This window comes from Populus nigra, chromosome 14 (genome assembly GCF_951802175.1).
Source record: "Populus nigra chromosome 14, ddPopNigr1.1, whole genome shotgun sequence".
Lineage (NCBI taxonomy): Eukaryota > Viridiplantae > Streptophyta > Magnoliopsida > Malpighiales > Salicaceae > Populus > Populus nigra.
Genome location: NC_084865.1, coordinates 8450457 through 8472405, shown reverse-complemented (window position 1 = coordinate 8472405; position 21949 = coordinate 8450457). Strand labels below are relative to the sequence as shown.

Genomic DNA, 21949 nt, shown 5'->3' with positions numbered 1-21949 from the left:
TTATCTCCTTGATAAGTTCAATGAATATCTTAAAATAAGAATGCTTATGTGATTTTTATTTTTAAAAAACCATTTATTTTTCACATCACAAAAATAAAACTATTTATATGTTTGACTTAAACAAAAATAAACCCTAATTAATAATGGGCTAAGAATTAAACCAAAATAATTAACTTACTTAAAAGTACAGGTAAAATAAAATACAAAGCCCAAGTCACAAATAAATAAAAGCTCAATTCTCATATTTCCAAATAGAAACTTCTATGCTTTATTGTAAGCTTTATTGTGACCTTTTCAATTTCTGAATGGTATAAAATTCTAACTTATAGAAAATAGGGCCTTTAAAATCATCTAGTAAAATTTTAGCCTGATACAACGATCGGATTAAGAGCTATGACCATTAATAGAAAGCTATGTAGCAAAGCTTTGGTACATGTTAAGCAGCTCCATCCCTTGCTTGGATTAATTTGATTAGGGCTTGATCCTTATTTAAACTCAACTTCATGCTTGATACCACCTTAGAAGGAATTCTCGATGCTTGTTTGATCAAAATGTCATGAATCGTTGATGTAAATGTGATGAATGATCAAAATTATAACTCTCAAGCATGCATCACCATCTTCTTTGATACTCTTGCCTTTTTCTCTTATAATCGGTCCAATCTGATATGATCCAAGCAATGTTAGAATTAGATTTTGATGTAAAATTTTCTAATGTCCAACTTTACACTATCATGAATAACTTTTAACTCGACAGTTGGATTGAGCTGAGATTTGTACAAGATTTTCTAGACATGATGTTATATATTAGGTTAGAATTGCAGGTAAATTGGAGTTTGGGAAGGGATTATTTTAAAGGGTCTACGTTATTGAACAAATTATGTCAAATATGTCTATCTGGACCTTCATCTATTGTTTGGACAATATTAACAGCTACATATATGATTATGCTAAGATTCTAATTGGGTTGGAAATTAGACATTCAAACCTTTCCAGTAATAAATTGTAAGCCTATTAATTCATCCAAATAAGAATGAAATCTGCTAAAAATATGTGAAAATTAGAAAAACATTATTTCCTTATGCATTATGGATTACAATCAATATAAAGATTCTTTAATACTCTTGGAAGCATGTGTGGAAGCTATTAGCTTACATATTCTACAAGGATTATGTCAAACAAGGAAACATTTATGGCAGCAACTATTATCCATAGTTTGCAAGGATTACATATTCATTATTGAATGTATGTGGTGGCAACGAGACTTGGGATTCTTTTCTTGTTCTATTCCTTAATTTACAGGATTTTCTTATTCAAAAGCAAGATTATGGGAGGCTATTTAAATGAATCCATACATGAAGAGGAAACAAAGTGGCAACAACTTCTCTAAAATAAAATAAAAAAGTAAGAGGCAACAAGTTTTTCTTATTTTCAAGGACAATAGTCAACGAACCAAGTCAAGTTCAAATTTAGCTTTAAAATGTTTGCTGACCAATTTTATAATAGCAGGTTTTGGTTGCTTTTTCTATTGGTAAATATTGAGATAAGGTGTTATATGATGTTGTGCATGCAAGCTAGTCACTTATTGCTTGGTAAACCAAGACGGTATGATGGTAGGAGAGTTATGCATGATGGAGTGACACATAAGTATTCCTTTGAGATGAATGAAAGACTTGTAACTCTTTTATCTTTGATACCTAAACAAATATATGAGGAGCAATTGAAATTGAAGGAGAAGATGGTTGAAAAGAAGAGCATGTATATCAGGGGAACTTATTTGCTAACAAGGTTCTTCTTGGTTTTGATGATGATGTTATTCTTTGACTTGATACTAATTTGTTAACCTTAGAAGATGTTTTTCATGATACAGATTCGAGATCAAATCTTTTGAAAGAAATGGAGGATGATGCAAACCAAGTCAAGTCCGAATTTGGACTTAAAATGTTTGCGTACCAATTTTACGAGATCAAGCATATCTCTCAAACTGTACTTAGGAATGAGCTAAAATTATACAAGGAGATAATACTAGACACATGAAAGTATGTTTTGGAAACTTTTCAGGTCGTATAAAGTTCGGGAACATATCATTTTAGAGGATTGAAGTTACTAGACAAATCTTATCAAATCTGCCAGACTAGACCTTTGTGTATTGTTTGGGACATATATGAAGCTACAGGTGGACGTTATCTAAGCTTCAAGTTATTCTAGAAACTAGACATCTTAAGCTTTTCACCATATATGGTTGGCTTAATAATTTATCTAGATGAAAGAGAACAATGTGTTTGATGTCAAGAATGAAAATCTACAAAAATATGTGAAAATATGTGAAAGAGATACAAGCTACATGAAGGAAATTTGGCATGGAAACTTTATTTTTATTATCCTATTTTATTTATTTATTTAATATTGAATAATTATTCTTTAAATTGGGTTTGTTCTGGCCTATTAGATATTATTTAGGAGTTTATTTTATTATTGGACTTAAGTTAGTTAATTATTAGTTTAGGCCCATTAGCTTGCAACTCAAAAAGGGTCCATTAGGGTTAGTTAGAGAAGACTATATTATGTTTTTTTAACTGCAAATTTCAGTAGTAAGTTGGAGAATAAATATAAGTTTCTCTTTTATTTATTTGTGGCAAAACAACTTTGCAAGGACAAAGATCATATACTGACTTATTAAAGATTAACTGGCTTCATGACGTCATTTACATACTTAGGGTTCTTAGATGCAAGGTTATCTCTAGGTTCAAGTCTTTTTCCAATACCTTTGGTTCTTAGAAGGGTTACCTCTGGGTTAATGTTCTTATTTCAATAGTACTAGTGCCTTTGGATAAGTTTTCATTTCTGACATTACTATTAGACCTGTTGCAGCTTTGTGAAACTCATTGGTATTAGAGCTAGGCTCCAAAATTAGGTCATATCTTTCTGAAAATTTTGTTTTATTTGTGTTTCATAAATTTAGTTGTGTTTTTCAGTTTTTTTCTAATATGAACTCCAGCAACAATTGTGATGAAACCCGATAACAATGATGGTTTGGAACCCCAAAAACATGTAGACAAGTTTGTTAAGCCTTGACCTGTCACCTAGCGAGATGAAAATCAAGACTACGAAGGGTTTTGAAAATGCCACACCCAGAAAACCTAAGAATCTCTAAAGAATCAAGGTGATAAATTTGGTTGCTTGAACGCCGCAAGATTATCTTGATAAGTTTAAAGAGTTCTTTTAAGAACCAAGAGGAACACACCTCACAATGATAATAGTTTTCTGAAAATCCAATTTGTCCATTAAAATTTGTAATGTCCCTATCTACTTGGAACAAGCCTCCAATAGGAAAATTCATAACTACAGCTTTAAAAGCCACACAAACATTAGCATAACAAGCCCTCATGTTTTTAAGAGTCTTAGACTTCTAAAGACAACAAAAAATAGCTAAATGACTAGATTTAATGTATTTTAACATGGCCAGCCAAGACCAAGTCATTCTCTCATTTAATATCATTGAAACTCAACAAACTAGCACCCTTAATAGTCAAACCATGCTGGTCATGAATTTGCATACTAATTAGCCTTTTCAATTGCTTCGATGACAAGGACTAAGCCTTGATTATTATTGGAGCTCATCTTGGTCTTTTTAGAATCAGCCCAATTCTCTCATATTAGCCCATTTAGTGCTTCCTTGAAACATTTGGTTCCAAGTCTTGTAATTGGGCCACTAGAAAGTGACAAAGGGTCTTGTGGAAATTTAGCTCCATTCTCACGTGTATGTCCAACTCCGTGGTTTGCATCATTTTCTTCTTTTTGTGTTTTTGGCACTTAGTATTATAAAAAAAAATGTTATTTCATTATTTTATTATCCCAAAACATATTAGTAACATAAAAAGTAAAAAAAAATAGAATGGATGTTATTCAATTATGTCATAATAACACAAACAATAGAGAAACCAAATCAAACCATTTTAAGATAACTTCAAAGTTTATACAATGGTTATTTGGGGCAAAATCGCATTAGATATTAAATTTAGGCTCTTTCTAGTATCGTTTTATTGGAGTTTCAATTCTAAGTTAAATTATGTTGCAACTAATCATACACGGTTTTTCAATACCTACGGATAAGAGAATGATATATAAACCAAGATTTGTTGTTTACTAGGTACAAGGGTACTACATATCAAATTTGAGGTTTTTCCAATGTTATTTGGTCTGGGTTTCAATTCTGGTGCTTAAAACAGCGTAACAGGTCAAATTTGCATCACGTTACAAAAACATGTTTACTACTGTTTTTTTCAACCTATTCAATTTATTTTAGTTATGTAAGTGTTATATTTGAAATCATAATCGTAGTTTTGTTTTGCTTATTTTCAAGAATGTGAGGTCGTGGTTACCATGCAAAAACATGTACAACAATGGTTAATAAGGCGTGGATATTTGAAATTATTATTAGCTACAACTTTCATATATTGTTGTTTGAGGCAAAGGCTTTTAACATGAGGCTAAAGAATTGTCTACTATACCTATTGGTGATTCGAGGACGAATCGTCTTGAAAAGAGAAGAAATGATATGATCTAAATAAGGTCAATATAACTTTCAACTCAATCGTTGGATTAAGCTAAGATTTTTATAGGATTTTCTAGACATGTTGTTCTACATTGGGTTAAATTTCAGGTCAATAAGAGTTTGGAAAGAGATTATTTCAGAGGGTTGAAGTTACTAGACGAATCTTGTAAAATTTATCTATCTGGACCTTATAGCTTCAGAAGGAATTCTAGTAAGATTTTAATTGAGTTGGAAAGTAGACATTCATACTTTTTCGGTGATATATGGTAGGCTTGCTGATTCATCTAGATAAAAGAGAACATATTTAAAGTCAGGAATAAAATTTAGCAGGAATGTGTGAAAAATAGAGAAACATTGTTTTTTTTTATGTATTATGGATTCTAGTCAACACAAGGATTCCATGATGATCTTGAAAGCATGTGTAACAACTATTGGCTTACACATTCTACAAGGATTCTGTCAAATAAGAAGACATTTATGGCAGCAACTATTATCTATAGTTTACAAGAATTCTATATCTATTATTGAATGTATATGGTTACAAGGAAACTTGAGATTCTTTTGCTGTTCTTTTTCTTAATTTACAATATTTTTTAATTAAAACAAGAGATTATAAAAGACTATTTAAAGAAGTTTATGCTTGGAGAGGAAACAAAGTGGTAGTTATGACACAAAGCTTGTTTGAGTCCATACATTCGGGTTTATTAGTATAGGTTTTGTGTTAGTTTGTAAGCGGGTCAATTTATTATCCATTAGAGTTTTTATTTTGAAGAATATAAATACTTTTTTAAGGAAAAAATATTAAGACTTGATAATACTATTGATGCCAAATTTATTCAGCTTGTGTGAGAGAGATTCTTGTATTCTTTAGTTCTCTAACAAACTAAATTGACTAATTGAAGATTAACTGACTTTGTATCGTCTTCTTTATACTTCTCATTTGCGAATTGATATTTATAGGATGAAGGTTCTTATTCCAATATCACTGATGCTTTTGGACAAGTTTTTCATCGTTTCATACTTCTATCATACCTATTTTAGCTTTCCGAGTTTTGTTGTCAATCTTGTTGTGAATTATGTGACCATGTGATCATAAGATTCACATCACAATCAAGCAATGGATCCTAGGGTATTGCTTGTTGATTCTCATCAAAGGTGATGCCTTTGAATATCAGAATACGAGAAGATTCTAGTTTGTAGCAACTTGTCATCTGAATAGTAGATATTAGGCACTTTGATAGAAGGGTAAAACGCAAGCAGCTCATTCTTGGCAAAGAAGTTATCAATATTCTTCTTCAACACTAAGAGCTTGTTTAAGATTATAATGGTGATGGTGGTTTAAAATATTTTTTGTTTAGAAATGCATTAAAATAAAGTTTTTTTATTTTTTTAAAATTATTTTTGACATTAGCACATCAAAACAATATGAAAACATAATTTTTTTTTCATTTTAAACAAAAAAAAATATTTTTTAAAATTTTTGAGAACTCGGTTTGCCCTGCATTCCAAAACACACCTTAAGTGGCTCACAAGCTACAAAGGGCAGATGCCTTCACGTGGTCACATCAAGGGGTCAAAGTCAAACTTGTCTTCATCAGCAAGATCCATTATTTGAATGAAAAGCTTTCTACTCGGGGGTAGCTTCCAGCCATGATGGATTCGGAGAGATCCTGTGTGGCATGACTGTGGTTGGATCCACCAACTTTTATGGCCTCATCTTCCAATAAAGACTTAACCCCACAAGTTGATTTCCAACGGAATTTCACGTATGTGCCTTCCCAGAATTGTTGATTAGAGTATAGGCGTGCACACCAAGCCTTCCATTTTGCCTGTAATCTTGTGGAACACCAATGTCATCAAGCAGGAAGGTGAAAATGTGCAAGCTCTCAGGATGGTGTGAGAAGAAGTAAAGTATTCTCCGGTTTTCCTGAACGTGTGACTTAGTGTTGGGCTTAAGAGCATGAACCACATCAGGGAACTTCATCCCATCACGAATGAAGAAGACTGGGGAATTGTTGTTGACTAGATCAAAATTTCCGTGTTGAGAAAAACGAAAGCAGAAATCAGGTGAACCTTCCAGTCAATAACTTCAAATGCACAATCAATATAACCCATGCTATAATGGAAAGTATATTAGTATGAGATGTAGTAATCAATCCCCGTCGTATATTGATCGACAAACAAGTCATAATCAATACCCTATACATGCATTTAACATGCCATATTAATTGGATTTCCCAATGAATTAAAACAAAAAACTTCTTTTAAAATTTAAAATTTAAAAATGGAAGAGCAACAAAACAGCAAGACAATCCTGAGTAATTGATGCAACATAAATGATAGACTTCCAACAGACATACAATACCATTTACCAATTCATGTAAATCTTCAATGACAGAAAGGGGAAAAAAATAAGGACGAGGAAAAACAACACAAAGCCCTTGAACAAAAAACAATGTAGAACTTCACAGCAAAACCTCTGGGGTCTCTTAGAGTTCCAGGACTGCCGCGCTCATGGATAACAGTAGAAAACCTGACAATCACAGGGGTCTGGCCTCCAGGGGCTCCAACGAAATCAGCACAAGTGAGTGGAGATATAATATGAGACACTTCAAAGAACCCTTTTGCACTAGCACCTCTAGCATGAAACACGTTCTGGGATTCTTTACCTGTAAAAATTAAAAAGTTTTTCCACCAGATGATAGTCCTCAAGCAGAATTGGACGGTCAAAAGACAAGGTCTATTTCTAATTTCGTTTTTTTGGTATAGTATTCACAAACTAACTTGGTCTCAATGAATCACAAGTAAGATAAATGAGAAAGTAATAAACCCAATTCAGCCAAAAGGTCTTGAATTACCCCCATCAAAGCTCAAGAAATCACTTGGTCTCTCAACAATGAACAAGAAATGATGAAGGACTCCACAAAGGAGAACAAACTTTTACCTCTTGAACCAACAGTAAGTGATGAGTTATTGTTCCTAACTGAAGCACCAGAATTAATAGTGAAGAACGGAGAATTATAAGCACTTGATGAACGATGCTGCATCAAAATGAGTCCAAAAAAATATCCAAGAGATTGAAACTTTATACAGAACCCACTAGAGAAAATTAAATGAAGTTGGAATTTTTTTAGACCAGTAAATTAAACCCATTATTTTGTAACTTCTATTAAGCAGAAACAAGAATTTGTTTTAAGGAATTAAAGATAGGGACATAGCTAGAATTAGTACCTTGTAAAGATCCATGATGTCTTGTGTAAGAGAGAAAAAGGAAGCTTTAGATAAGAAAAGGAGGGAAGGGAAGTTGGATGAAGGAGTAGCGCTCTGCCTTTGTTTAGAAGAATCTTTTGCTAGTTTAATGGTGGCCACGTGGGACGCAACTGCCCCATTACACTAGTCTAAACTAAAAACACTTAAATGCTTTTTTTTTTGTATTATGAAAAAAAAAACATAAGCTAAGATAATTGTTCAATTTTCAAGAATAGGTCTTTAATAAGTTAAATTTTAAATAAGTTATTGATATTTAGATTATAAAACGAACTTGATAAAGTTGAATTTTAAATATGTTATACTCACATTAAAAAAAATATTCATAAGAAATTTTCTTAGTAGTTTTATGTTAAATTTAAATAAATTTTAGGTGATAAATTAAAGAAAATTAGCTTATTATTTGAGTTGTAACTTTCTCAGTTTGTTTATAATCAATTTAATTCAAATATTTTAATAAAATTTATGTTTGAAATCATTTTGAATGTAAATTTTAATTTACTATATTAAAATTAGTTTTCTCAAAATATTTGTCTATTCATCTTTTTTTTTTAGAGATTGATACGATCCAGGAAAGGTCAAATTCGGATTTTGATGTAAAAAGTGCAATAATTCAATTTTACGTCAACAGTCATAATTCTCAATCAGACCGTTGGATCGGGCTAAAATGTTACGTGGAATCTTCTATCATGTTGTCCTACCTTAGGTTAAAATGTCAGATCAATCGGAGTTTGGAAAGGCACTGCAATACAGGTCAACAGAGGCTATACGAATTTTGTTATTTACTTCCTTTTGACTTGTGGACTTCCTATTTGGCTAGGATTCTTTTCTTAAAAGGACGTGGCAACTTATTTTGGAAATCTACTAATTCTACAAAGATCTTTAATGGGCTGCAACATAGTTTCCAAGTGTGGTAAGGATTCATAATTCTTTCAGAATCCTTTTCTTACAAGGATTCCTTTTTCATCCTAGCTACAAAAAGGAAAGAAGATTTCAGAATAAATTCTACCTTCAGATCAGATTTCCTAGTCTATTTGGGACTTCTTAATGGTGACAAATCTGATTTTAGCATATTTAGGATGATAATTTTTAGATTTTTATTATTTTTATTATTTTCTTCTTAGTCTTTGGGTTATTATTACTTATTTGGGTCAATTGTAAGGGGGCTTAATATAAGTCCACCTAAGGGGGGTCCATTAGGGTTTATTTAAGTCTAGAGTTAGCATAAATAAATGCATAACTAGACATGTAAGTGAGACAATTCAGATTAACAAAACTTCTTATTTGTCACACTTTGTGTGTGTGTGTGTGTGTGTATTGGTGAGATAATCTCCCTTCCATGGTTCTCTAAAGAACTGAAAAACGACTTATCGAAGAACAACTGTCTTTGTGGCGTCATCCTTATACTTCTCGTTCGCGAATCAATATTTGTTGGGTGGGAGTTTTTCGTTTCCAATACTGCTGGTGCCTAGGTACAAGTTATCTTTGTGTCACACTCCTATCAAACCTGATTTACTTGGCTTTCCGGGAATTGGTGTCTTTGCGTGTGGGTTGCCTGACCACGTGATCACGAGGTTCGCATCATTTGGTATCAAAGCTTGGCTCCATTAATTTATATCCTTCTGAGATTTTTGATAGTGAACCTCGTGATCACGTGATCACGCAACCCACACGCAAAGACACTAATTCCCAGAAAGCCAAGTAAATTAGGTTTGATAGGAGTGTGACACAAAGATAACTTGTACCTACGCACCAGCACTATTGAAAACGGAAACCCCCACCCAACGAATATTGATTCGCGAACGAGAAGTATAAGGTCATCGCCACGAAGCCAGTTGTTCTTCGATAAGTCGTTTTCAGTTCTTTAGAGAACCAAGGAAGGGAGATTATCCCACCAACACACAACAAGTGTAGTAAAGAAGTTTATTGATCTGAAAATTGTGTAACCTTACATGTTTGGTTATGCCTTTATTTATACTGACTCTAGACTTAAAGAAACCCTAATGGACCCCCCTTAGGTGGACTTATATGAAGCCCACTTACAATTGACCCAAATAAGTAATAATAACTCAAAACTAAGAAGAAAATAATAAAAATAATGAAAATCCAAAAATTACTATCCTAAATATACTAGAATCAGATTTGTCAACCTTAATAAGTCCTATATAAACTAGGAAAAATCTGATTTGAAAAATTTGTGTTGCTGCCCCCTTTCCTCTGATGTCCTTGATTAGCTTGGATTTCCTTGTTTAACTTGGACAAATAAGAAAACAAATTTCCTCATTTGTTGCTAATTTAATTACTTTTCTTTTTATGTTAGGAAAAACATTAAATAGTCCTCCCCTCTTTAGGAATAACATATGGCCAACTTCCTTACTTAATTAGGAGAATAAATTGCTGACTTTTTATCCTTTTAGCATTACGAAAAAAAAAAGCCTAACAAGGCTGGTATTAGGCCGGACAAATCAACCCCTTGCTCCATACGAATTGGGCTCTTCTTGGACCTAAACTAGATGAATTAAAGGTTATCCATCATGCTCCTTAAATGTCCCAAGCCCCTCTATGTCTATCTTGCTCCATAAGTTCTGAACAAGCCCATTCAATGCTTCTTTAAGCTTCTTTGCCCTAGCTCTTGTGATTGGCCCAATTGGCACCTTTAATGGGTCTTTGGCATGATTACGCTTGGTGTTGGGCTGATCCGCATCAACAGTGGCCCATCGAATCCATTCATCCCAGCCTTTTATCATTCTTGAAATGTCGCATCTGTCACAAACATCCCACCATAATGCTTTAGTATTGGAGTATTCAAAAAACCAAGTGGTTGTTATCTTCATTGTTGCGGAGACATATAGACCATCAAGGGAAGAAAAGATAGTATTATGTTCTACACCTATATAATTAAAATGTGATTTCAATGTGTTATCCTATATTTGTTTAACTAATAAAGCTAATGGCAAGTTAAAAGGCAATGTTTGGCAATTTCCAAAAAAAAAAAAGTTTTATCTGCATTCATTTTTTATTGAATGAAGCATAAAGGTTACTTAATTAGTGTGCATTGACATTCTACTACTCCAGTGAAGTTTAAGCTCATGACAAGAGAATTCTCTATAATAAAACAACAAGAAGAATGAAGCGAACCTCGTGATCACGTAGTTATGCAACTCACACTCAAAGACATCAATTCCCAGAAAGCCAAGTAAATCAGGTTTGATAGGAGTGTGACACAAAGATAACTTGTACCTAGGCACCAACACTATTGGAAACAGAAACCCCCACTCAACAAATATTGATTCACGAATGAGAAGTATAAGGATGACGCCACGAAACCAGTTGTTCTTCGATAAGTCGTTTTCATTTCTTTAGAGAAACAAGGAAGAGAGATTATCCCACCAACACACAACAAGTGCAACAAAGAAGTTTATTGATCTGAAAATTGCGTAACCTTACATGTTTGGTTATGCCTTTATTTATACTGACTCTAGACTTAAAGAAACCTAATGGACCCCCCTTAGGTGGACTTATATGAAGCCCACTTACAATTGACCCAAATAAGTAATAATAACTCAAAACTAAGAAGAAAATAATAAAAATAATAAAAATCCAAAAATTGCTATCCTAAATATGCTAGAATCAGATTTGTCAACCTTAATAAGTCCTACATAAATTAGGAAAAATCTGATTTGAAAAATTTGTGTTGCTGCCCTCTTTCCTTTGAAGTCCTTGATTAGCTTGGATTTCCTTGTTTACGTTGGCCAAATAAGAAAACAAATTTCCTCCTTTGTTGCTGATTTAATTACTTTCCTTCCTCTATTAGGAAAAACATTAAATAGTCCTTCCCTATTTAGGAATAACATATGGCCAACTTCCTTACTTAATTAGGAGAATAAATTGCTGACTTTTTATCCTTGTAGCATTAGGAAAAAAACAAGCCTAACAAGGCTGGTATTGGATCAGACATATCAACCCCTTGTTCCACACGAATTGGGCTCTTCTTGGACCTGAACTAGATGTATTAAAGGTTATCCTTCATGCTCCTTAAATGTTCTAAGCCCCTCTAGGTCCATCTTGCTCCATAAGTTCTGAAGAAGCCCACTTAATGCTTCTTTGCCCGAGCTCTTGTGATTAGCCCAATTGGCACCTCCAATAGGTCGTTGACATGATTACGCTTGGTGTTAGGCTGATCCGCATCAAAGAATTGAGATCAGAGTAATAGTGTTTTATTTGTATTTTTAAAATGCCAAGTTCTTATGAGAATATCATGCATTGACAACTCGTTATCTTTAATTTTGTGCTTTTCTGTAACCTCTCCTGGATATATCTTTACAGGTTAATGGCAAAGTATGATTTAGGACATTGAAAAGTGTTATGGACAAATAGTGATGATGAGTTCATGACTTCTTTTGTTGTAGTGACAATATTCGAAGAGATTAAGGGTTGAGATTGGTTGTGATGCAAAACTTGTGATTACGTGGTCATGCAACCCACACGCAAAAATACTATTTCAAGCCAAGTAAATCAGGTTTGATAGAAGTGTGACACGAAGATAACTTGTACCTAGGCACCAGCACTATTGAAAACGGAAACCCTCATCCAACAAATATTGATTCGCGAATGAGAAGTACAAGGATGACGCCACGAAAGCAGTTGTTCTTCGATAAGTCGTTTTTCAGTTCTTTATGGAACTAAATTAGGGAGAGTATCTCACCAATTCACACACAAGGTGCAGCAAAAAAGAAGTTTTATCAATCTCAATTGTCTAACTTACATGTCTAACTATGTCTTTATATACTAACTCTAGACTTAAACAAACCTTAATAGACCCCCCCTTTAGGTGGACTTATATGAGACCCACTTACAATGATCCAAATAGGTAACAATAACCCAAAAACTAAGAAGAAAATAATAAAAATCTGAAAATTACTATCCTAAATATGCTAGAATAAGATTTTATCAGCATTAAGAAGTCGCAAATAAACTAAGAAATCTGATTTGAAAGTAGAATGATACAATCCGGGAAAGGTTAAATTCGGATTTTAATGTAAAATGTGCAACTATCCAGTTTTACAACAATAGTCATAATTCTCAATCCGCCCGTTGGATCAAGTTGAAATTTTACGTGGGCTCTCTGACATGTTGTCCTAACTTGGGTTAAATGTTCAGATCAATCGGCGTTTAGGAAGGTAGCACAATACTGGAAAACAGAGGTTGTACGAATTTTGTTATTTACTTCCTTTTGACTTGTGGACTTCCTATTTGGCAAGGATCCTTTTCCGGCAAAGATAACTTGTTTTGGGAATCTCTTAGTTCTAAAAGGATCTTTGATGGGCTGCAATATAGTTTCCAAATGGCAAGGATTCATAAATGTTTCAGAATCCTTTTCTTATAAGGATTCTTTATTCATTCTCCCTACAACAAGGAAATAAGATTTCAGAATTAATTCTATCTTCAAATTTGATTCTCCTAACTTATATGGGATTTCTAAAGGGCAATAAATCTGATCCTATTATATTTAGGATATTAAATTTGAATTTATTATAATTATAATTATATTCTTCTTAGTTTAGGATTTATTTATATTATTTGGGTTTAATTGTAAGTGGACATCATAGAAGTCCGCATAAGGGGTCCATTAGGGTTTATTTTAGTTTGAAGTCACTATAAATAAGGGAATAACCAGACATGTAAGGTGAGACAATTTAGATTAATAAAACTTCTTGTTTGTCGCACTTTGAGTGCATGTGTGTTTGTGTTAGTTACATAATCTCTCTTCCATTGTTCTCTAAAGAACTAAAAACAACTTATCGAAGAACATGATCACATGGTCACGCAACCCACACGCAAATACATCAATTCCTGGAAAGCCAAGTAAATTAGGTTTGATAGGGGTGTGACATAAAGATAACTTGTACCTAGGCACCAACACTAATGGAAACGAAAACCCCCACCTAACGAATATTGATTCGCGAACAAGAAGTATAAGGATGACGCTACGAAGCCAGTTATTCTTCGATAAGTCATTTTTTAGTTCTTTAGAGAACCATAGAAGGGAGATTATCTCACCAACACACACACACACACACACAAAGTGCGGCAAACAAGAAGTTTTATTAATCTGAATTGTCTAACTTACATGTCTGGTTATGCCTTTATTTGTACTAACTCTAGAATTAAATAAACCTTAATGAATCCTTTATGTGGACTTATATGATGCCCACTTATAATTAAACCCAAATAATATAAATACATCCTAAACTAAGAAGAAAATAATAATAACAAAATAAATTTGAATTTAATATCCTAAACATGATACAATCAGATTTGTTGCCCTTTAGAAGTCTCATATAAGCTAGGAAAATCAAATATGAAGGTAGAATTAATTCTGAAATCTTTTTTCCTTGTTGTAGGTAGGATGAATAAGGAACCCTTGTAAGAAAAGGATTCTGAAACATTTATGAATCCTTGCCACTTGGAAACTATATCGCAGCCCACTAAAAATCCATGTAGAACTAGCAGATTCCCAAAACAAGCAGTCATATGCGTGTGGGAAAAGGATCATTGCCAAATAGAAAGTCCACAAGTCAAAAGGAAGTAAATAACAAAATTCGTACAGCCTATGTTGACCAGTATTGCATTGTCTTCCTGAACTCTGATTGATCTAAAATTTTAACCCAAGGCAAGACAACATGTCAGGAGACCCCACCTAAAATGTCAGCTCGATCCAACGGTTGGATTGAGAAATATGAATGTTGCCGTGAAATGGGATAGTTGCACATTTTACATCAAAATCGGAATTCGACCTTGCATGGATTGTATCATTCCCTATCTCTTCAAGATGATTCATCCTCAAATTAATAACAAGTTGAATGGACAATTCCTTAGCCTCGTTTTGAAGCCTTTGAGTTCTTTTCTTGCCAACAATCATCGCCAATAATTTGGGATGAAAGGAGCAGTCATTCTATTTTATATATCATCATTGCATCGTTTTTTCTCCTCTTTCTGAAGCTTGATGGGCATTGACTGCTATCGTTAACACATCAAGTTCTTCCTTCATCTCCCCCTAGAATACGGGATAGACTCTTGGATTCTTTTTTTAGAACACTAGTCTCTTTATTTCTCTCCTTTTGGTAGATCTCCTTTTGAATCCTCATTTTCTTTTATCATAACACCTCATCAAAATACATGAAATCCCTTCGATTTCTAGGCTGCCGAAAACCTTCCTTGCCTATGGTCTTATCCTTAAAACCACCATCACAAATATCATCAACGTCCTCCTCAAAATCCTCATAATCAGTCCACTTTGGCCTTTCAGCCCCATTGCCATTGTTTGATTTCAGTTCTGCCGGAACCTTTCTCACATCTTGGGTACATGTTCCAGCCACATTACCATATTTTCCGACCTTCTCAAGTCTATCACACATGTTCCCCATCACAAAATTCATTCTTTCCATCATCTTCATCATGGCTTGCATTTGAAATTTAAGTTTTACATCGGGAGAGGGTGGTGTGTTGTTTTGCTCTGACATGATAGTACCTGCAAAAATTGGTTAGTGGTAAAAAACAATCCTCACGCTCGTGTTTCGCTCAAATACTCTTAATATCCTCGCAGGCTCACACCTCTCGTCTCACCTTCTTGTGGTTCTTGCAGAACTAAAACCAACACCAATTAGAACTAACTTAGCAGTGCAATCTAAATATGTATATATGACTCAATAAGAAATGAAAACCATAAAACAAGCAAAAACAAAACTGTGATGATAGTCTTGCGAGTAGCAAGTGAATCTATCCGAAATATGAATAAAATTGAAAAATTAAATAAACACAGAAATGAAATATGCAAAATGATGAAACAACACCCAAATATGTTGGATATGTTGAAAATAGACTTGTTCACGACGAGTTAAGTCTGAATCTGGAATCTAAAGTAAATGATATCTGATTGAGCTAAAATTTCAAATATATTTCGATATCAACCCAAATAGATAGAATATAAAGTCTGAGCAATTTATGATAAGGTTTGATATACTGACGCAAAAACGTTATGAATCAGACCTGATTACAACAGAAATTGAAAACCAAAACAAATGATATCCAATTGACACCAAAATTAATATGTGCTGCGATTAGGACCTCAGTAATCAGTGTATCAAATTTGAGCTAATTACAAGTTGATTTGGTCCAATTGTCACTTGTTTAGTTTTCTTCGGCAGAAACCGTTAACATTTTTTTTGAACGATTTTCATTTCTTGCTTTTCTCTTTTTTTTTTATGCTACTGATATATTTTGAATAGTAACAGAATGAAATAAGTTCTTTTTATATGCTGCAAATTCGAGAAGAAAAATTGGACACTAAGGAATTTTTACGGAAACAATAAGAAACAAAAATTTCAGAAGAATATAACCTGATTAATGGAGCCAAGCTCTGATACCAAATGATCACAAGGTCACGCAACCCACACGCAAAGACACCAATTCCTGAAAAGCCAAGTAAATCAAGTTTGATAAGAGGGTGACACAAAGATAACTTGTACCTAGGCACCAGCACTATTGGAAATAGAAACCCCCACCCAACGAATATTGATTCGCGAATGAGAAGTATAAGGATGACGCCACGAAGATAGTTGTTCTTCGATAAGTCAATTTTCAGTTCTTTAAAAAACCATGGAAGAGAGATTATCTCACCAAAACACACATAAAAGTGCGGCAAATAAGAAGTTTTATTAATCTAAATTATCTAACTTACATGTGTAGTTATACCTTACTTTATACCAACTCTAGACTTAAATAAACCCTAATAGACTCTTTATGTGGACTTATATGATGTCCACTTACAATTAAACCCAAATAATATAAATAAACCCTAAACTAAGAAGAAAATAATAATAACAAAAATAAATCCTAATTTAATATCCTAAATATGATAGGATCAGATTTGATGCCCTTTAGAATTCCCATATAAGCTAGGAGAATCAAATCTAAAGGTAGAATTAATTCTGAAATCTTCTTTCCTTGTAGTAGGTAGAATGAATAAAGAATCATTGTAAGAAAAGGATTTTGAAATATTTATGAATCCTTGCCACACTTGGAAGCTATGTTACAGCCCATTAAAGATCCTTGTAGAATTAGCAAATTCCCAAAAGAAGCTGCCACATCTTTTTAGAAAAAGAATCCTCGCCAAATAGGAAGTCCACAAGTCAAAAGGAAGTAAATAACAAAATTCATACAGCCTCTCTTGACCAATATTGCGTTGTCTTCCTAAACTCCGATTGATCTAAAATTTTAACCCAAGATAGGACAAGATGTCAGGTGACCTCACGTAACATTTGAACGCGATCTAACGGTTGGATTGAGAAATATGACTGTTGCCGTAAAACAAGATAGTAGCACATTTTACATCAAAATCTGATTTTGACCTTGCATGGATTGTATCATCTTTGTAGGAAAAGGATTCTTGCCAAACAGGAAGCTCATAAGTTAAAAAGAAATAAATAACAAAATTCATACAACCTGTTCTGACCTATATCGTATGTTCTTCTCAAACTCCGATTCATTTGAATCTTTTACTCAACATAGAACAATAACTTCGGAATCTTCATGTCAAATTTCAGCTCAATCCAACGGTTGAATTTGAAGTTGTGCTTAATAGCGTAAAACAGGACAATAGAAAATTTTACGCCAAAATCTGAATATGACCTTACTTGGATTGTATTAGTTGTGTGGAAGGGATAACAAGATTATGATGGTTGTTATGGTGAAGTTGTTGCTTCTTGGCCTCACGTGTTAGTTTACTATTATGACATGCCAATGTTTGGTCTAACTATTATTGGATATGGTTCTTGTGGTCGTGATTAGACAATGGTGGTACTAGCGGAGTTGCTTGTACCATAGGGAAGTGATTTTACGTTTGGACAATTTGTTTTGTTAGTTGGCAGATGAAATAGAGGTTATGGTGGCCAGTATGAGTTGTGGTAGCTAATATTATTCCCGGTGGTATTGTTGATTATTAAGTAATATAAGTTGGTGTTGGGTCAGTTAATGTTGGTTAGAGTTAAGTTTGTTTAGAATGTTGTGACAGAAAAAATAGAGAGAAAGGTTTAGATTTTGTTTTGGAGTGTGGCATATGTTATTTTTCAAAATATTTTTCGCTTGAAAATATATAAAATAATATTTTTTAAAAAAACTAAAAAAACATTGATTTGAAACTTTTTTTAAAAATCAAGAACTTCAAAAAGCGTGGTTGGGTAACAATACCAAATGGTGTTTTAGAATTAAAAGGAGAAATTTAAGAAAACTTAAATTCACAAAAGAGGGTGATGTGAACCTCTTGATCACGCAACCCATAATTAAGATTGAGATCTAATCCCGAAAAGCCAAAATAGGTCTGATAGTAGTGTGACACAATGAAAACCTGTCCCAAGGCACCAACACTATTGATTGAGTAGAATGATGCCACGAAGCCAGTTAATTTTCGATAACGACAAAATTTCTCATCTTTGTTTTGCGGACGACTTGATGATTTTTAGCAACGGGGATGTAAACTCAATTCGTATGATCAGAATTGTGCTCACAAAGTTTCAAGATCTATCAGGTCTGTATCCAAATCTATCAGGTCTGTGGATGGAATCACCTCTAAAGTTCGACATTGGACTTGTAGAACACTCTCATATGCAGGACGGGTACAACTGATTAATTCAGTCTTATTTTCCATACAGGTCTATTGGGCATCTTTCTTTCTCTTACCTGGGCAAGTAATTAAAAATGTGGAGCAAATTATGAAATCCTTTCTTTGGTCAGGTTCAGATATGAGAATTACTGGGGCTAAAGTGGCTTGGTGATACCGATCAGCCCAACACCAAGCGTAATCATGCCAACGACCCATTGGAGGTGCCAATTGGGCCAATCACAAGAGCTAGGGCAAAGAAGCATAAAGAAGCATTGAATGGGCTTGTTCATAACATATGGAGCAAAATGAACCTAGATGGGCTTGAGACATTTAAGGAGCATGAAGAGCAGCCTTTAATCCATCTAGTTCAGGTCCAAGAAGAGCCCAATTCGTGTGGAACATGGGGTTGATGTGTCCAGCCCAATACCATCCTTGTTAGGCTTGTTTTTCCTAATGCTACAACGATAAAAAGTCAGCAATTGATTCTCCTAATTAAGTAAGGAAGTTGACCATATCTTATTCCTAAAAAGAGGAGGACTATTTAATGATTTTCCTAACTTAGGAAGGAAAGTAATTAAATCAGCAACAAAGGAGGAAATTTGTTTTCTTATTTGTCAAAGTTAAACAAGGAAATCCAAGCTAATCAAGGACATCAAGGGGGGGCAGCAACACAAATTTTCCAAATCAGATTTGTCCTAATTTATTTGGGACTTCTTAAGGGTGACAAATCTGATTCTAGCATATTTAGCATGATAATTTTCGGAATTTTATTATTTTTATTATTTTCTTCTTATTTGGGTCAATTGTAAGTGGGCTTCATATAAGTCCACCTAAGGGGGGGTCCATTAGGGTTTTCTTAAGTCTAGAGTCAGTATAAATAAAGGCATAACCAAACATGTAAGGTCACACAATTTTCACATCAATAAACTTCTTTGCTGCACTTATTGTGTGTTGGTGGGATAATCTCCCTTCCTTGGTTCTCTAAAGAACTGAAAACGACTTATCGAAGAACAACTGTCTTCGTGGCGTCATCCTTATACTTCTCGTTCGCGAATCAATATTCGTTGGGTGGGGGGTCTCTGTTTTCAATAGTGCTGGTGCCTAGGTACAAGTTATCTTTGTGTCACACTCCTATCAAACCTGATTTACTTGGCTTTCCGGGAATTGGTGTCTTTGCGTGTGGGTTGCGTGACTACGGATCACGAGATTCGCATCATTTGGTATCAGAGCTTGGCTCCATTAATCAGGTTATATACTTCTAAAATTTTTGTTTCTTGTTGATTCCGCAAAAAAATTCCTTAGTATCCAATTTCTTCTTCTCCTTAAATTTGCGGCATATTAAAAAACAAATTTGTTATTTCATTCTGTTATTGTTCAAAATATATCAGTAGCATCAAAAACAAAAAAAAAAAGAGAAAAGAGAAAAGCAAAAAAAAAAAAAAATCGTTCAAAAAAAGATGTTATTGGATTTTGCCGCAGAAAACTAAACAAGAGAAAATTGGATCAAATCAACTCAGAATTAGCTCAAATTTTATAATCTGATTACTGGGATCCAAATAGCACCACATATCAAATTTGGGGTCAATTGGATATCGTTTGCTTTGGGTTTCAAATTCGGGTCTAATCAGGTCTGATTCATAATGTTTTTGCGTCAGTATATCAAACCTTATCGTAAATTGCTCAAACTTTATATTCTGTCTATTTGGGTTGATATCACACTATATCTGAAATTTTAACTCAATTGGACGTCATTTACTTTAGGTTCCAGATTCGGACTTAACTCTTCGTAAACGAGTCTGTTTTGCGTCAACTTTTGAAATTCACTTGCTTTCTGTTGTTTTTGTTTCTTGCAGTTTATCTTCATCATATACAACATATTTGGGTGTTGTTTCATCATTTTGCATATTTTTTGTTTCTGTTTTTTATTCGAGTCTTCAGTTTCGTTCATATTTCGGATAGACTCGCTTGCTACTCGCGAGACTATCATCGCAGTTTTGTTTTGCTTGTTTTCTAGTTTTTATTGCTTCTTGAGTCATATATATATTTGGATTGCGCTGCCAAGTTGGTTCTATTTGGTGTTGGTTTCAGTTTCGCAAGAACCGCGGAAGGTGAGACGAGAGGTGTGAGCGTGTGAGGATATTAAGAGTGTTTGAGCGAAACACGAGCGACGTGAGGATAATTTTTTTTTTACCACTAACCAATTTTTGCAGGTACTATCATGTCAGATCAAAACAACACACCACCCCATCCCGAGGGAGAACTTACGTTCCAAATCCAAGCCATGACGCAGATGATGGAGAGGATGAATTTTGTGATGGGAAATGTGTGTGACAGACTTGATAGGGTAGAGAAACGTGGTAACGAGGCTGGTACAAGCACCTAAAATATCCTCAAGCTTGGGGCTGAACCGAAAGCAAACAATGGCGGTAGGGCCGAAAGGCCAAGGTGGGCTGATTATGAGGATTTTGAGGAGGCCGTTGATGATATTGGTGATGGTGGTTTTGAGGATGAGGCCATAGGCCATCGGGAAGGTTTTCGGCAGCCTAGAAACCGAAGGGATTATGGGAATAGAACTAGGGGCCAATTCGGCCAAAGGGAAAATTTCCGTAGTGTTGGGGGACATGCTGATTTAGATGGTGATTTGGATGCCATCAAACTGAAAATACCTTCTTTTCAAGGTAAAATCATCAAGTCGTCAATGGTGAGCTTGCAGGTTACTTTCAAGGAGGAAGAGGGCTGAGACAAGGGGATCCATTGTCCCCATATTTGTTTGTCCTACGTATGGAAATCCTTTCGGGGCTATTCTGCAAGATGAGTGCCAACCAAGAATTCAAGTTCCACTGGAGATGCAAGAAGGAAAAAATTTCTCATCTTTGTTTTGCTGACGACTTGATGATTTTTAGCAACGGGGATGTAAACTCAATTCGTATGATCAGAACTGTGCTCACAAAGTTTCAAGACCTATCAGGTCTGTATCCAAATCCAAACAAAAGTGACATCTTCTTGAGCGGTGTGTTAAATGCTGAGAGGGAACAAATTATTCATATTCTTGGGTTTAGAGAGGGGGACCTACCTATGAAATATTTGGGAGGACCTCTTCTCTCGTCCAGACTAAAGGCTGTTTATTGTAAGGGCCTCGTGGATCGAATCACCTATAAAGTTCGACATTGGACTAGTAGAACACTCTCATATGCAGGACGGGTACAACTGATTAATTCAGTCTTATTTTCCATACAGGTCTATTGGGCATCTCTCTTTCTCTTACCTGGGCAAGTAATTAAAAATGTGGAGCAAATTATGAAATCCTTTCTTTGGTCAGGTTCAGATATAAGAACTACTGGGGCTAAAGTGGCGTGGGATCAGGTATGTCTTCCAAAAAAGGAGGGGGGGCTAGGAATAAAAAGGATAACAAAATGGAACAAGATTGCTTTGTTGAAACACATTTGGAACCTGTGCAATGACTCAGAT

The 21949-nt window shown here is 34.4% G+C and overlaps 1 protein-coding gene and 1 pseudogene across 1 annotated transcript in view; one reads left to right on the top strand and one right to left on the bottom strand.

Annotated features, from left to right (window-relative positions):
* Positions 1-5703: 5703 nt before the first annotated feature.
* LOC133673341 (catalase isozyme 1-like) lies at positions 5704-7908 on the bottom strand (annotated as a pseudogene).
* Positions 7909-21137: 13229 nt separating this feature from the next.
* The window catches only part of LOC133673340 (uncharacterized), a gene marked incomplete at its 5' end in the record, with an annotated part of 29249 nt that continues 28437 nt past the window's right edge, over positions 21138-21949 (top strand). Inside the window, 1 exon segment of the mRNA XM_062094074.1 lies at positions 21138-21154. Coding sequence (XP_061950058.1) covers positions 21138-21154 — 17 coding nt within the window.